The sequence below is a fragment of the Dermacentor albipictus genome, chromosome 3 (genome assembly GCF_038994185.2).
Source record: "Dermacentor albipictus isolate Rhodes 1998 colony chromosome 3, USDA_Dalb.pri_finalv2, whole genome shotgun sequence".
NCBI lineage: Eukaryota > Metazoa > Arthropoda > Arachnida > Ixodida > Ixodidae > Dermacentor > Dermacentor albipictus.
The window spans coordinates 25,636,056-25,652,807 of NC_091823.1; the positions used below are offsets into that span (position 1 = coordinate 25,636,056).

The window sequence follows — 16,752 nt, forward strand, 5'->3', positions numbered from 1 at the left end:
TCGTTATAACCATTGTTTAATAATTTAAAGGAAGTTTTCGAAGAGCTAAGATGATGGCTGAAAGTTAGCCAGAAGTATGGGTGTAAAATGCATATGACCAGGACATCGACTCGGAGAAAATACCCGCACCCGCTTTCTCCTCATTCGTTGATGCATCAGTGGCGATCACATTATCTATTCCTAATTGTGTTAAATGATCTTGTAACATTCCATTTAAATATGTAGCGTTTAAATATGCAGGAGTTTGGCATTGGATGGAAATCATCAAATTCAATCTTTATATTAGGCAAAGCTTTGTTTGGGCAAATGATCATCGCCATCTTAAATTTCTCCATTTGATTCCCTTCCCCCATATCCCAACGCTAAGTAGCAGGTTAGAACATAGGTCGGCCTCACAGCTTTTGTCTCATAATAAATCTCCATCGCTTCTCCACTTCAGATGTAATATAACAGATCAAGTTAAAGAATTGTGATACCACAAAATTTTTATTGCCGAGTTGCAGTTGCAAAATTTATGTTGTTATCTTCTCAAAAATTTCAATTTAACTCATTTTTCGCTTGAAAGAAGAAGACAAATGAAAGAGTTCTGCTTTTCAAACATTCACTAGACTTTGACACTCTTATTCTTTTGGAACGTATATTACAACGAATTTTATTCAAACATGTCCGGTGGTGACCATGGGCTGTAACGTAAAACTATTACAATATGTTTGTATTCCAATACCCTGATATCAAAATTATGTGACCGCCGACGGAAGCACCGGGCGGTGAACTGGAGCTTTGTTTGAACAGCCCAATCAAGCGCTTTCCTCGTTTATAGGACGTCATTTTTTATTTGCTTTCATAGCAAATAGTATTGCCTACCTTGACAGGTTCTTTCTATGTAATTGGCCGAGAATCAATCAATCAATCAATCAATCAATCAATCAATCAATCAATCAATCAATCAATCAATCAATCAATCAATCAATCAATCAGTTTCGTCTATTTCGCAAACAGACAGAGGAGCGGCGGATAAAAGCTGCCATTCAGCAGCTCGATGAGCCTGCTGCCCCCATTACAGAGGTTTACAGCAGCACAGACAATTAAATATCACATCTAAATAAACACGTAATTAGAAATCTCATCGTTAAATTATAAAATGAAATGAGCTTCTCGTGTTTACAACTTTCAAGCTCAACTTGCTTAAAGCACGAGAAAGCAAATCAAAATTAATATATTCATAATTATAGAGTAGACATCACAACATACAGCACGTGCGTTGCATTCCCGAGTTTAAACGCGTGGTTGGTACAATCCATATTTCGCCTCTTCTTGTATGAACCCTGTTCTTTCTTTTTCAAACACGAAATCGCTGTCAAATACTTCAGTTCTTTTTTATTTTTCAAATTTAACTCGCACACTTGATCTATAGTGGTACAACTGGAGTACTATAATGACATGAACACTGATAAATAAATCAGCTGCTGGTATCTCAAAACGGGTATTACAAGCATACCAAATGAACCGTTTTTATATCATATTTATTATTGCAGGTTAGAAAGCCTCCTGGTACAAATTAAAGATACGTGATTTCACCTGTGTCGAGAGAAGGTGTCTGAGGCGACCAACTATCCCTGTTATGCGAGCAATCTTTTGGATTAGAAGATTTACGTGGCTATCCCAGAACATATTCACAGAAAACACCATGCCTAGGCACTTAAAGTTATCAAAAAGTTTAATGCTACGACAGTTTAAAATAATATGTACATGTGGAGGGATCTCTTTGTTCTTTGGCCTAAAAATAATCGCCTTTGTTTTGATCTCATTAATTTTCACACCATTTGATAATGACCGTACTGCTAATTTTTGTACCGTGTCATTACCGATGTCTATAAGGTTGTCTATTTTATTACCACGGTGGGAAATATCGAGCGCCGACCAGTCGTTCAAAACGAAAAGGAAAAAAAAAGACGTCTTGGTTTAGACTCCTCTTGTGGGGCCGAAACGTCTTTTTTTTCATTTTTGTTATGAAGGCTTGGTGGGCACTTGATATTTCCCGTCGCGAATTTTCCCGACCAGACGGGTTTCCGTCGAACCTTGGATTTCATACTTTATTACCAAAAAAAAAATGGTGGCGTTGGCATATCTAATAAACTTTGCACTACAATTAATACGCACCCAATCATCAATATATAAATAAACAATAGAGGACCTAATAAACTCCCTTGAAGAACACCGCAAAGTACCTTCATAATCTGTGACCTCGATTTATATATTTCGACTGTTTGTTGCAGATGGCGTATATAAGATTTTATTAGCTCCAATGTGCAACCCCGTATTCCATAATGACTGAGCTTTTTATTGGAAGTTCGTGGTTAACTAAACTAAATGCCTTAGTATAATCAACGAACAGTCTAACCGCAGCAAATTTATTTTCAAACTGTGTTAGAATGAGCTATTTTTGTTGTGGTAATGCCAGTTCTGATTTATATTTTGCGAAAACCGATTTTGACTCTCTGTTAGCAGTTTGCATTTTCAACATAACTTGATATCCTGACGTCTATTACCTTCTCCAAGGCTTCTGAAAAAAAATGGCAGGACAGATACAGGTCTATAATTTCTGAATTCATTGCGATCGCCCTTTTTATACAACATTACTACTGTCACAATCTGCATTTTACAAGAGGCCTGGAACACCCGGAGGTGGGGAGGGTTTTGGTTTTGTCTGAACTAGAGCAGTGAAAGTAGATAACTGGACGAGAAGGGCGGTAGGGGCGATTGGCCACTTTTCTCTTGGCTTGCGGTGGCTAGCAGAAAATCGTGGCCGCTTGCACTGGAAGGATAAAAACGTCTCTAAAACAAATCCGCAAAGAAAAAAAAATTGGAAGAGCAATGACGAGTCCAAAGGGCTCGAGAACTGTGTACTTCCACGCAATTTTTTTTATTATACGCAAATAAATACATTCTCCCCGGCAGCTCCAAGTAGCTAGTGCCAGAATGACCGGCAGGCAGTGCTCGTCTATTCCTTTTGGAAGGGGGCAATATTCAGAGGAGGAGGAGGAAAGAACTTTATTGTGTGCTCTGCGAGTTGGTGGGGAGGGCCAAAGGCCTGCCTAGGTGACAGCCTATTAAAAAAAAAAAGCTGTTTTGTTCGGCATAATAATGCATCTTTAATGCGTGCATGTCGCTTCGACTGGGCGAGTTTTTGCGGTTTCGTGACTTGGGCGTGACAGACAGGTAAAGGGGGGGCGCAGTCCTAAAACGTTCGACCAATAGCTGTAGGCTCATGGCGAAAAAGACGTAGAACCGGAATTAACTGTTTTACTTTTGTTTGGTCTAATCACGCATAATCATTGTGTACACGTCATAGCTGATAAGGAGGCTTCGCAGTTTTCGCGACGTTGTTCGAAAGACTGCGCGCTGGGAACAACCCGTTCTGAGCGCGCACGCAAACGCGGACGGGTAAGGCCTGCCAACGCTGAGACTTGCGCTGGAGCAGAGAGACACCAGAGACACCGGCAGCGGCAATGATATCAGGACAAGGCAAAGGCAAGCACTCTGCGGTGCAACCTCAGTGTAACGATAAGAGCCATGGATGGATGGAAACAACTTTATTCTGAATCCGGCAAATTTGACGACCCGGGCTCAGGTCTCCCATGAGGGGACTTCGAGGCCTTGCCTCGTCGCCGCCTCTCGGGCTTGCTGGACAGCCCACTCTTGTGTCTTGAGGTCGGAGCTGCGCAGAGCGGCGGCCCACTTCGACGCAAGAGCCTCCGGAGCTACTGCCATTGTAGCTGATGTAACCCGACACGCCCACAACATGTGTGACAGCGTCGGTCTAGTTTCCTGACATAATTTGCAAAGAGCAGTCTGGTATTGCGCGGGGAAAATGTGCTGCAATCGCACCGGACTGGGGAATGTTTGTGTTTGCAATTGTCGCCAGATGACTGCCTGGCGACGTTTCAGCATGGGGTGAGGTGGGGGCAGCAACCGCCTGCCTAGCTGGTAGTGCTTGGTGATGTCATTGTACCTGACCAGGCGTTCTCGCGTGTTTTGAGCCATGAAAGCGCCGAAGAGCCATGAAATAGAGCTGTTGCAGACCGCTGGGAGAACCGGAATTAAGTCCTGTTCAAACGCGTTGATGGCTCGGCATCGACGTTGCGTGCCGTCGTTAACTCCGAAGCAAATTCACGCAAACGCGACCCCGCCGAGCTCGGTCAGCCTTATTCCTGACGTGACCTGCTTGCATCGACTCGTGGCTTGAAACGTGGTGGTGACTGGTGTCGCAACGCCCGCTACGTTGACCTTCCTGCTCGTTCTACTCTCAGCCCTTAAATCTGCCGCTAAGAAAAGAAGCTTCAGCTCTGGGCCAGTTAACTCCGATCTCCCTATTTAGATGCACGTAAAATACAAAAAACGCTTTTATTAAGCAACCGATGGGCCTATTTGCATGAAATACATTGCATTTGAGATAAAATGTTAAATTACAGCGACTGTAGGAAGCGGAATATTGATGTACGACTTCTAGTTATAGCACGAAGTTAACAAAATAGTAACTCTGCACAAAAAATAAGATCGCAGCTCTGTAACCGCACCTGTTAGAGCACATCAAGCGGACAAGTTTGACATATATGAATTTACAGCTCACGTGAAATTGTTACAACGTTCTAGCGCGTTTTGAATAAGTCATACTCTCAAGTTAGTGTTAGATTTCAGAGCGATCGATAGAGCAATTTTGTCCGCTTTATATGCATCATTAGGTATAATTTATAAAATTGGGAGATTGTTTTTTTGTCATTGATTCACAAAGTTCATAAACCTCGTAAACACGTTGGTCATTCATTTTTGTTTTCTGGAATGTTGCAGTTTTCATTTTTTTTGTAAAAACAATTGATGACATACAATGAAAATCCACTTCCTACAGTTAGTAGGTTTTTGTTACAGTTCATTTTTCTTTCAAATGCAACAAATCTCACCGAACTTAGCGCAGAGGTTGCCGAGAAAAATGATTTCCCCGTTTTGATGCATTAAGTTGTTTAACAAGCAATTGAAACTCGTCATCGTCCGTTGCCTTTCTCGTAATTGGGCGGACTGATTCATTCCATCTTGTCTTCTTTTCTACCGTTCCTCCAGTTGACATTTCAATAAATTCCGGAGTTTCACGTGCCAACGCCACGATCTGATTATGTGGCGCGCCGTAGCGAGAGACTCCGGATTAGTTTTGAACACTTGGGGCTTTTTAACTTGCACCTAAATCTAATACTGGTGTCACACGGCGCACTTTTGATCGCTATCAAAGCCCGATCCGGATCGAATTCCTCGGTCGTGATTGGCTCCTTTGCGTAAGCTGCGCGAGGGGGCCAATCGCAGTAGAGAGTTTCGATCCGGATCGGGCTTGATCGCGATCAGAAGTGCGCCGTGTGACACCGGTATAAGTAAACCAGCGTTTTTGCATTTTGCCCCATCGGGAACGCGCGGGGATCGAACCCTGGACCTCGAGATCAGGAGCACAGCGCTGTGGCCACTGAGCAACCACGGCCGGCCAAGGCGTATAGCAAAGGGGTTGAGGGGGGGGGGAAGGGGGGTAGAGAAGCCGGGGCACGTTGATACATAGGGTATATTGCAGGTATTGCAGATTACATTTCAGGCGCATACTAAGTGCATGACACGTCATCGGCTCCATGCTCTTTAGAGCTGGTGGCGCAGGCGTGTATTAATACGTCGCTCGCTTGGCAGACCGACATTATCTACACATTGGTTTCGTTGATTAGCTCACGCGGTCCGCAGCTTACGCTGCACTGCATTGCAATAGCGCATAGCTGCCCGAGTTTGCTGACCGATCCACACTGTCTTCCTGCATGGCTTAACGTTACTCTTATCAGTCACTGCGCTTCAACTACTGAAGATCAAGCGACAAAACGAAATCGCGTTGGTTATGCTTGTGGGTGGGGGTTGGGGGTTTGCCTCTGAATAAAAGCTACATCATGGTAATGTATATTGTTTGTTATCGCGGTGTCTGTGTTCTCCTTTCTATATTGTCCCGTTTTCTATATAGAGTTGTATCTATAGGCTTACCGTGTTCATTAGACCCAGTTTGTGTTTTCAAGACCTCCCGGGAATTCGCCTGCGTGCATCTTGGCGAGTACGGATACTCCGAGATGAGTAAGCTGGCGCGTACGCTTAGCTACGCGCGTGCACAGCGCTCAATGTGGGTCGATCTTTATATAATGAATAAGACGGAGCGAATTGTCGTGGACTTGAAATCATGGATACCAAGATGGATGCTATTAATGCGACTGGCTGCCGTGTTAATACGGACACGCTGGGAGTAGGTGACGACTTTCCGGGATATTTTTTTTTTTTCGAGCACGATCAGGAGAGCATGCAGGTTCAGCATGGCCTCGAGGGCGACCATTCCCGGCCGAGCTCGAGGTACTCGTTGAAGGTTTCGCGAATGGCGCGTACACGGTCGAAGCTTCTCGGAACGCCGTTGCACGTGCCGTCGTAGTCTGCGAGGTCCACGTCGAAGATGGCCCAGCCGTGCACGAGCTCGGGAAATATGTGGCGGAGCGCGCACATCTGCGGCGGAGAGAGAGACGGCGCGAGTGTGAAACGGACAAATTCGCTCACGTCGAGTAAGCCGTTGCACCTTAATGCGTTTTACTTTCAAGTACGATACCGCAGCATCGCTAAAAGCCGAAGCGGTCCCGGGACGGCTGTTGTACGGCGGCATGGCGAGATCTTACCAGTCATAATGTGCCAAAAATGTTGAAAGAACGCAGCCAGAGACGAATAATGTAGACTGCAGATTAAAGCCGTGCTACGGATACCGGGTCTTACCTTGAAGCGAAAGCTCTCTTTCGTGTCGAACAGGTAGAGGCGCTTCTTCGTCGCAGAGTGGAACCGAGCAATTACTGTGCCATTTCCGTACTTGATATCTTGCGGGTAGTTCGGATGCCTGCACATCTATCAAAAAGAGAGGAGAGAAAAATAGCACTTTGTTTCAGAACGCGAAGCAAATTGGCAGCTCGAGGAAGACAGCTGCCTCCTCCCTTGCCCCTTCCTCTTTCTAAAGACATTTGCCGGATGCCTGTAAGTGTCCACTTTGTGGACATGTCTGTTTCGCCTGCTGCTGAAGCGCTGATTGGCTGGGGCAGTGGGCAAAATGGACATATCCACTAGGTGGAAACTTGCAAAATACCCCCCCCCCCTCCAGCCCACCCTCCTACCTACTTCGAGTGCGACGCAAGTACTGAAGCACCGTTGGCAGTGGCGCGTGCACAAACCTCTTTTATGGGCACTCGCACGGGTCCTTTGTCATAGAACGCTCCAACGCGGGTTTTCCAGGGCACATCGTAGGCCAGCACCGCCATGGTGAGCGTAAAGCAAACAGTGGTGGTTGGGCTCAGGTACTCGGCCTCGGATAGGTGATGCGCCACGTCTAACTGCGTTGACAGATGCGATGCGGCTGTAGTTAACTGGAGCTCATCCAGTTATAAAGGGAGGCAACGGCACTGCGTCCGATGCGGCGTGCGGTGCGTCGGAAACACGTGCCACGTTTACATGAATACGACGCTAGCGTATCACATTTGCTAGCGCGTCATCATAATGAGATGCACCAGCATTAACATGTTTGAGAATCAATCAATCAATCAATCAATCAATCAATCAATCAATCAATCAATCAATTTGGCATTCATTACAGCATCTGCATGTAAGGAACGCGAGCACAAGAACAAAAAGTTGCTAAGTAGCAGCTTGACATGGTTCTTGGCGCTATCCCTGGCAGCGAAAAACAACGGTGACCGTAACGCGTTCGCGAGCCTGTTTTTATCCAGCGGACTTCGCCTTTGTGTGGAGCAAAACAAGGTGAGCAAAATTCAGATGTCACGCGTTGACTCTCTCTGCACTTCACGGCATTTTCTACCCGGTTACATGAATTAGCCTCGAAGTGACTTCATCCACCCAAGCTTCCCTCGACCGGCGCATCATGCCCGTTTATGTGAATCATCATCATCATCAGCATCAGCATCAGCATAATAATAATAATAATAATAATAATAATAATAATAATAATAATAATAATAATAATAATAATAATAATAATAAGAATCAGAAGCTTGGTTAAGCCAACTGCAGGGCAAAGGCCTCTCCCATACTTCTCCAACTACCCCCGTCATGTACTAATTGCGACCACGTTGTCCCTGCAAACTTCTTAATCTCATCCGCCCACCTAACTTTCTGCCGCCCCCTGCTACGCTTCCCTTCCCTTGGAATCGAGTCTGTAACCCTTAATGACCATCGGTTATCTTCCCTCTTCATTACATGTCCTGCCTATGCCCATTTATTTTTCTTCATTTCAACTAAGATGTCATTAACTCGCGTTTGTTCCCTCACCCAATCTGCTCTTTTCTTATCCCTTAACGTTACACCCATTATTCGTCTTTCCATAGCTCGTTGCGTCATCCTCAATTTAAGTAGAACCCTTTTCGTAAGCCTCTAGGTTTCTGCCCCGTACGTGAGTACTGGTAAGACACAGCTGTTACACACTTTTCTCCTGAGGGATAGTGGCAACCTGCTGTTCATGATCTGAGAATGCCTGCCAAACGCACCTTACCCCATTCTTATTCTTCTGATTATTTCAGTCTCATGATCCGGATCCTACTACTATCCCACTACCCACTAATCCTGATCCCACTACCTGTCCTAAGTAGATGTATTCCCTTACCACTTCCAGTGTGTTTATGTGAATGCGATGCGCTGCTGCCGGATTCTTGCAAACGCGGCTGTGGTTACAAAAAAACAATTGAACTTGTTGGGCATTGTTCTTTGCGTACATGCGAATGCCATTTGATTCGAATGACATTAAATCTTCCCGTGTCTTCCCGTGTGACAGGGGTATAAGTCGTACGCTGGATAACAACGCGCAATCAAGGCATGTGCGTCAAAACCCTTCGATCCGTAGTATGACTCGTTGGATATTGTTACTGTGTACATTTCACACAATATGACATGGTGTCGTTGTCGGTGTCACAAGACCGTTGCCCGGACTGGACAGCTAGAACCCGTTGGAAACGCACTGGCTGCTGTGGTTCCTGATACGCGTCGGATCGCACGCAGAATTTTGCCACGTTTTCCCTGCTTAACAAAGCGTGGTCGTGGCGCGGAGCGGTGTGGGCCCACCAACGCCCGGGTGACGTTACGCCGAAAATCGAAAATGCGTTCCATGCGCCCCCTTTTAAAGTGACACTTACAATGGCCGGCGGGTGGCGTCCTTCCGGAGACCTGAGGGCAGTGGGGGGAACGACTACCCTGCCGCTGTCCTCGGACGCCATCAAGTGAGTGGTGAGGATCAAGACGTCCACAGGGAGGAGACTGCGTACGATAGGGTCAGCGAACGGCCATCGTGAGCAACGGCGAGCCCCCTTTATAGGGCCTAAAGCTAGTGCTACTGCGTGATTCGAGCCCACAAGGGCATGCTGAGGAATAATGTATAGGATGTTAGGAATAGTTCACTTAAAGAACCGTGCACGTGCTAAGTAGGACGGCTGGTTAACATTGCTTCATGCTTGAGCGAGTCCTTGCGGACGTGAGTCCGGATACCTCCCAGTGAATCGGACCTTGCGTGAATGTGGGAATTGGGGAAAGTTTGAATGAAACGTGATTAGAAATTTTCTTTTCAGTCCACGAGGTTGCATGCAACGTTGTGTCAACTTGGTTTCTACGTCTGAAATGTGTGTTCATGAGCAGGTTCCGTTGAAAGCAGTAAGCACGAGTGAGGGTATGTGAATCAAGAACTTGAGTCGCCTAAATGAACTTTTGCAGATTTGCCAGAAAATTGCAGATACACAATTTTGTGAAATGTCCATTTTAGAAGTTGTCACCATACCCGCCATGGTTGCTCAGTGGCTATGGTGTTGGGCTACTGAGCACGAGGTCCCGGGATCGAATCCCGGCCACGGCGGCAACCCGTGGCCTTGTACTTAGATTTAGGTGCACGTTAATGAACCCCAGGTCGTCGAAATTTTCAGTCTTCCACTACGGCGTGCCTCATAATAAGTGGTTTTGACACGTAAAACCCCATACTTTTTTTTTAGAAGTTTTCACCATGCAACACTTACACTGCTTAGCATTGAGTACACGCTCTGTGCCTACAGCGTCGAGTGTTCTCTGAAGCGTAGTTTTCGGGCACATAGCACTTACGCGTTGTAATTCACATGAAATAATAAAAAAAGAAGAACACGCCGCTCGTGCCATTTGGTGGATTGCGGACGACCTCACTAGCCCAGCAGTATTTCATGAGCGAGTCGGTGATTTCGTAGAACTGAGTGAGACCGGGTGAATGCAGCACCGCGAGCCCGTCGTACTATGAATGAGCCTGGCTGTGCCTAACTCGAAGAGCCTGAACCCGACCGAGTTCGGTCAGGTCTGCATGTCTAGTGAGTAATGCTTTTGGTTAGTCTAACTGTTATTGAATACTAGGCTAACGACTTACTATTTGCGAGGGAGCCTTTGTGTGAGTTCAGTTAATGTTGCCGGCCAGGGCCGATTGAATCCCTTTTTAGCTCCGCATTAATTTTATGCGGATGCAAACATTTCTTTCGGGGAACAATGTGGTAACTTCTGCACGTTTACACCACTCTTAATGATAATTTCTTTTTCAGCTCTTCCGCAACGCCTTGACCTTAAGATGACTGAGCTCCAATAAGAGGCTCCATGAATGTGGTCGAGAATGCAAAAAAAGAAAAAGGAAGCGTTACCATAGGCATCACGGCACAGCTACAGAATCACTACTTCTCTAAATTACGAATAATAAGGCTGAATAAAATAGTACAGAGTCAAACCCCGGAACAATAAGACCGTGTCGAAATGCAAAAAAAAAGGAAAAGAAAAAAATTGAGATCGTGACTTTTCGTTATAGTCGCAATGATTAAGTGTTTCAAGCAAACCATTGTTTTCTCACCTTAATTCATCGGTGAGACTTTTATGCAGTAAACTATCCTCGTACAGTATCGTCGAACAGCCGAGGAAGATGTTCGCCGGGTTGAGGCTACCGTTTTCCATATGTGCGTGCTGTAGAAACTTGAACGCCTGTGGGTTAAAAGATTAAAAATCCAAATTGCGGTCATTGTCGAACATGCTCACGCTAAGGGTAACAGAACAGGAACAAGTTTGATAGTGTGTTGAAGTTAGGGTTCAAGCCATGACATGTTTCTTTCTTTTTTTTTTGCAACCAGAAGCATTGCTTTGTCTCAGTTATGGTTTTCTTGTGGGCGATTTAGAGAAATAGAGAAAGAGAGAGAGCAAAAATTTATAAGAAGAAATGAATTGGAATCTGCCCCTAAAGTCTGAGGGCTTCACAGAGGGAACCGATGACGCCACAGGCCATTGGATGCGTTGGCGGGTAAATGCGGCCCTTGAATCAGGTCCTGTGTGTGATTATATTACCAGTGCAGTCCTTCAATCTCCGTGTAGTACCACAGGAACGTTTCGATGTCTGGCTCGGCTTTGGTCTGTGCTTCGGTAAAAGAAGCGTGTAACATTTAGGTTGTGCATAGTTAAAATTTAATCTGTTTAGAACACCCTTTACTTCCTAACATTACAATGTCTGAGGAGGAGCTACAATACTGCAACCACCCTAGATACAAGCGCCCGCTTTCCTTATAGTTCGTATGAAGAACTGTGCCACAGCGATATCAGCAATGTCAGCGAGGTAGACAATTGGGCGAACACTTACTGAAAACTAACAGTTTATAGCGCTCACGTTGTGCTTTTCATCGCATTTGTCTGCGCCGATTGCGCTCCCCTACTTCACCATGGAGTATAATACCACCGTTTCAAGCCATTTCTGCCGAAAACCAGGGTTCACAGCTGACACGACTCACCTTGAGCAAAGCGAAGGACGCGCGCACGCCCCCGACGCCGCTGGACCGGCTTTCGTGCACGTCCAAAACAGCGTGGTGACGGACGCCGTAGTTCCAGTAGGCGATGAACTCTCGTACGCCCACCTCGGTGCCCAGCTGTCTTAGTGCGTCCCTCGATTTCCTGAAGTCGCACGTGACCACGCTCGTTACCAAAACGCGGGACTGTGCGCACATTGTTGCGCTAATATGAGCAACCTGCAATCGGTCTTTTCAACTGAACAGCTGGCTTGCTTGTTTTAACTCAAATTTTGCGCGGACGTAGCGTTTTGCGGTGTGTGAAAACGTGTGACGCGGTGTAGTTCCGATCTATTCTGGCCGAAATGAAGAAGTAGTGTATCAAAAATTATATGTAGTATACGTAGTAGTGTTAAACATTATATGTCCTGCGAAATCGTACCTCCAAGCAAAATTTGAGCGCGGACGCTCCAGTGGTTATTCGAGAAGAACCGTGCGTACCAGGTTTTCTATAATTCAATCATTGAGTACCCTAAATTTTCAGTTATGGAGCCATTTTGTTCACTTTGGCTTTAACTTAGTTTGCTTTGACCTTCGTGCTTTCAATCAATCAATCAATCAATCAATCAATCAATCAATCAATCAATCAATCAATCAATCAATCAATCAATCAATCAATCAATCAATCAATCAATCAATCAATCAATCAATCAATCAATCAAAGCAAACGAAACGCACGAAAGGATGTCCCAACATGACGCGTTCACGCGCGTGTGGCGAGCTGCGTGGTGGCTCGAAGTTTGAGAAACGCTCATCCAGGCCATAATCCAGATTTTGACATCGTGCTTCATTAAAAACAGTGTCGATTATATTGCATCGCGGACAGGAAGTCGATCCTTGCGAGAGCTGACTGCGGTGACGAGCGTAATAACCTGTGCGTGACAGCCACGCCGTAGGCCGTCTTTCGAGCCGCCTTGGCGAATGCCAGGAAGGTGCGGAAGGCGCGCGTGTAGTTGCGCCCGTTCCACAGGTCGGCTTGGCCCCCGGCGTCGCGCACGAAGGTCGAGTGGAAGATGAAGTAGTCGCACAGGCCGTCTTGGCGCAACAGGCCCGTGTGATTGAAGAAGTCCAAGGACAGGCCGACCGTGCACACGAACGGTGTCTGCGGCAACTGTGGCCCTTCTGTTACGTAGGAACGAAATTTGGCGGGCATAAACGAGACGGAGCATTCTCTTAACATAGATATTTCGGTGGCATCGTAAGAATGAACGGTCAAGTACGCCATCGTCCAACTAAAATATAATTTGTACAGGTGCGCCAGCCAGTTAAACTCGCTCATTTCCCTGACGTCACGGCGGTTGCAAATTTATTTCACTATCAACTAACGAGAACAAAGGAAACAGAGGGGCTCGGTTTTTGTTAATCACAACCATATGAAGCCAACAGCTAATGAAGCAAGGGAAAGCATTGGGGTAATTAGCTGTGATCGAAATTGAAATGTCGAAAATAATGAAGGAAAAGGAAATGAAAGTGGTCGAAAACCCGTAATACAACCTCCGCGTAATGCGAAGGTTATGGATTCGGTCACCACAGGTGACAAGTTATCCTTTCGCCCACATTCATTTCTCCTTGATTATTTTCTACATTTCAATTTCAAACACCGCTAATTACCCCAATGCTTTCCTTGGCTCCATTGCCTGTTACCTTTGTATATGGTTGTGTTTCACCATCGACGTCATTCGGGAGCTGCTATTTTGGCGCGCAATGGCACCGAAGGCAGTTGACTGCCGTCGGTGCAACTGTACTTGGGGACTGACTTGTGCGAAACTCGAAATATGTGCTATATATAACACGTTTCGCCATTAATTTCTGCGTTTGCTGCACTGATCACAGTGTCTGTATTTATGGCTATGCCTGTATGTTCATGCGCAGCTAGAGGAAGGACTCCCGAAGCCTTCATCGAGTGACACTCCCTCCGTCTCTTTTTGTCACGGTGAGCTGTGACGAAATAAAGAGATATCGATAAATCATTAAATTTTTCAGTGAAGTTTACCCTTCTGTGAGCATTCGCTTTTCAGGTAATACTCTAGCTTGAAATGCGCTAGCAGACGCGAGAATATTTGTCAGAGAGATGTCGAGAAGGCTCGCATAGCTTGGCATGCCCGACCGGGAAACCTTACGTTCGGAGTCGTTTGTGAGGGCACTGGCCAAGTTCGCCATGGGATGCATGGCCGAGGCTGCGGAAGGCTCAGTATCGTCCACCGACTCCGTGTTCTTCGTATCTGTCAGAGAAGTCGCAACAAGAGGATTATCTGGCTCGGCTCCTTGCACGGCAAATTGGCGGAGGAAGCAGGTGCAAGACCGCAAAACTGCGCTGTATTAAGGGGAAGCGGAACTGAAGGGAAGCAAAATTTTCTCGCTTAGCTTCCTTATCTGTATATCCTTGATTTTTAGCGGGTATTAGCAATTGTTCTTTTTCCAATTTGTATGTTTATGGTGCACGTACGTGTAGCGAATTATTGATTAAATCGATTCATCTTTTTTTTCTTAGCACAATCTGTTTCTTTCGTCGCGTTCTGCTTGTGCCAGTGTAACCATATACCGGGATCAGGGCTTTCATTGCCCACGCAACTTCTTTGTTTATGTATTTTGGTGTGTTCAAGGTCATGGAAAAGCGAACACTCCCACGTCGTCGTGGTAACCGCCAAATAGATTTATCCAAATCTTTCTGGCTCGCCTCGTCTAGCGTTAACCACTCTAACCTCACTACTTCGAGTTTCAAGGTCTAATCTCGCCATCTGGTACACCTTCAACATCGATCTCATTTCTTACCTATTTCTTCACTGTAATCTACCACGACTTTGTTTTGCAGTGATAAAACTCCTTGTGCGTTACGATCCCAAAATGTCCACACGAGCATTGTTGTTCTCGTGTAAGTCTCCCCTTATTCCGGTATAGGTATATGCTGGCAAGTGCGTACGTTGCGCCAGATGTCTCCAATTTTACCGCTTGTATTGAAGCGGCAGCGTACCTTTCGAACAATTATTAAAAAAAAGAAAGAACGGGTTCTGCGCCGAAAACGCTGTGCGTTAGGCTTGTGCTTTTGAAACAGGTGCTGACTTAAGCGAAATGTGGCAAGGCTGCTCCAATTGTTTAAACATGACCTAAGCAGCACCGTCTTACTCGAAACATCTGCCACAAGCTTTCTCTAAAATCATGTGAGGGAACAATAACACTGAATAGTTAAAATGTGGTCGACAGACATGGCCCCTTCGGAGATACGTTATAACGCAAGTGAATTCTTCAAAGCAACTGAGCAAGTGTGTGTGTGTGTGTGTGTGTGTGCGCGCGCAGAGAGCTCCTTGGAAGAAACGGGATTGTTTACCGTCACTTTGCTTTAGTATCATGAATACGCCAGCGAAGATAAGGATGACGACGAAGAAGAGCACTGCGGCGTACGACATGAGACCGCTCCACGTGTTCTTTGCACTGAAAAGAAAAGTACAAAAAAAGGAAGAAAAATGGCATGTGGCTTGATGCGAATAACGTCTTGCGACCAGCATTTCGCGATAGAGTGTACACAGCGCATTATTTTTTAAAACATAGCAGTGTCCCAACGAACGTTCGAGAAAGAATACTTCCGAATGGTGTCGAATATTTTCGTCATTTCTAAATAAAGTGAAACATGCAGTGTACGCGCAGTCCGTCTAGTTAAAAAAATGAGGCTCATCCGCAATTTTCGATGCGTGAAAGTAATGCCGTTCGCAACTGGAAGATAGTAGAGCTGGATCAATAGTAGAGCTTGTAAATCACAAACCGTCTGGTTTTAGTTGCGCCGTGCAAAGACACTGATAGAGCAAAGGGAACAGCACGCGATCTTGATGCACATAAAGTGTTGCGTTCATTGAATCAAATAAATGTGATGATAGAGCACCGCACGTCGTTTAAGAAAAGGGGCAAATGGGGCGATAGTAGCCAAATAATAGCCCTTTTCGCCTAAGTCTAGGTAGGACGTTCGTATGTTGGCTGTCTAAAAGTAAGGCATTCTTATTAAGTCACTGAAAAGTACTGAGCAGGAGTTATCTGCTCCGTGTGCTTCAACAGGTACTGGTGCCTATGCGCAACAACTGCGGTTCTCCTGCAGCCTAATAATTTCCGAACAGTCCTCACTTGCACCGGTCTCTCTCCCTCGAGACTACAATGTGCGTTGTTGCCCTTGAAATTGGAAGAGAAGCGAATATTCGACAATTTCGAATCGGGAATTATCAAATCAAATAGGAATGGAACAGCAAGAACTGTTCGATTCGCATACTCTACCCCTACTAAAGAGCGTTGTAGTCAAAGCGGCAGCCACAGTCACGCTGTAAGTTTAACGCGGTTAATTCTTGATTCTGGTCTCGCTTCAGTCTTTCTTTCTTTCTTTCTTTCTTTCTTTCTTTCTTTCTTTCTTTCTTTCTTTCTTTCTTTCTTTCTTTCTTTCTTTCTTTCTTTCTTTCTTTCTTTCTTTCTTTCTTTCTTTCTTTCTTTCTTTCTTTCTTTCTTTCGTTCTTTCTTTCTTTCTTTCTTTCTTTCTTTCTTTCTTTCTTTCTTTCTTTCTTTCTTTCTTTTTCAGTCATGGCCAAATCAATTCCGGTGGTGGCTGCGTATGACGCGGCCGCACTGACCCTGCTTTGAAAGAGATCTGCGATGGGGGCAGAGTGCGTCGAGTCACGATACCTTAGTGTGCGCTGTGTCCTCGCCGCTTAATTCGCGTTGAAGCGGGAGGCGGCACGAAGGCCCATTCGCTCGCTGCGGCCGCCTTGCTTCCTCAAGCCAGCGTTTTTGACAGCGGGTTTCCGTCGCCATCGATTGAGATGTGGTCGTGCTTGCTTGTTCGCGCGTGACACCTTGC

At 45.6% G+C, this 16,752-nt stretch overlaps 2 protein-coding genes across 3 annotated transcripts in view; one reads left to right on the top strand and one right to left on the bottom strand.

The window, feature by feature from the left end:
• The window catches only part of LOC135903910 (myosin light chain kinase, smooth muscle-like), a 165,682-nt gene that overhangs the window by 23,245 nt on the left and 125,685 nt on the right, over positions 1 to 16,752 (top strand). The gene's annotated exons all lie outside the window — the stretch shown is intronic.
• LOC135903916 (uncharacterized) lies at positions 6,316 to 15,375 on the bottom strand. Its single transcript, XM_065434382.2, has 9 exons — positions 15,247 to 15,375; positions 14,042 to 14,143; positions 12,794 to 13,043; positions 11,868 to 12,027; positions 10,946 to 11,073; positions 9,237 to 9,357; positions 7,269 to 7,427; positions 6,823 to 6,948; positions 6,316 to 6,561 (listed from the first exon to the last, which is right to left on the bottom strand). The coding sequence occupies exons 1-9, from the start codon at positions 15,323 to 15,325 to the stop codon at positions 6,373 to 6,375; spliced, it is 1,314 nt and encodes a 437-aa protein (XP_065290454.1). The 5' UTR covers positions 15,326 to 15,375; the 3' UTR covers positions 6,316 to 6,372.

Excerpts from the sequence above, each read along its gene's own strand:
- LOC135903916 (XM_065434382.2), bottom strand. The coding sequence starts at position 15,325 with ATGTCGTACGCCGCAGTGCTCTTCTTCGTCGTCATCCTTATCTTCGCT. Across the intron at positions 14,144-15,246 it reads GATACTAAAGCAAAGTGACG|ATACGAAGAACACGGAGTCG; the intron begins GTAAACAATCCC and ends CTTCTCTGACAG. Across the intron at positions 7,428-9,236 it reads GACGCCACCCGCCGGCCATT|TTAGACGTGGCGCATCACCT; the intron begins GTAAGTGTCACT and ends CTGTCAACGCAG.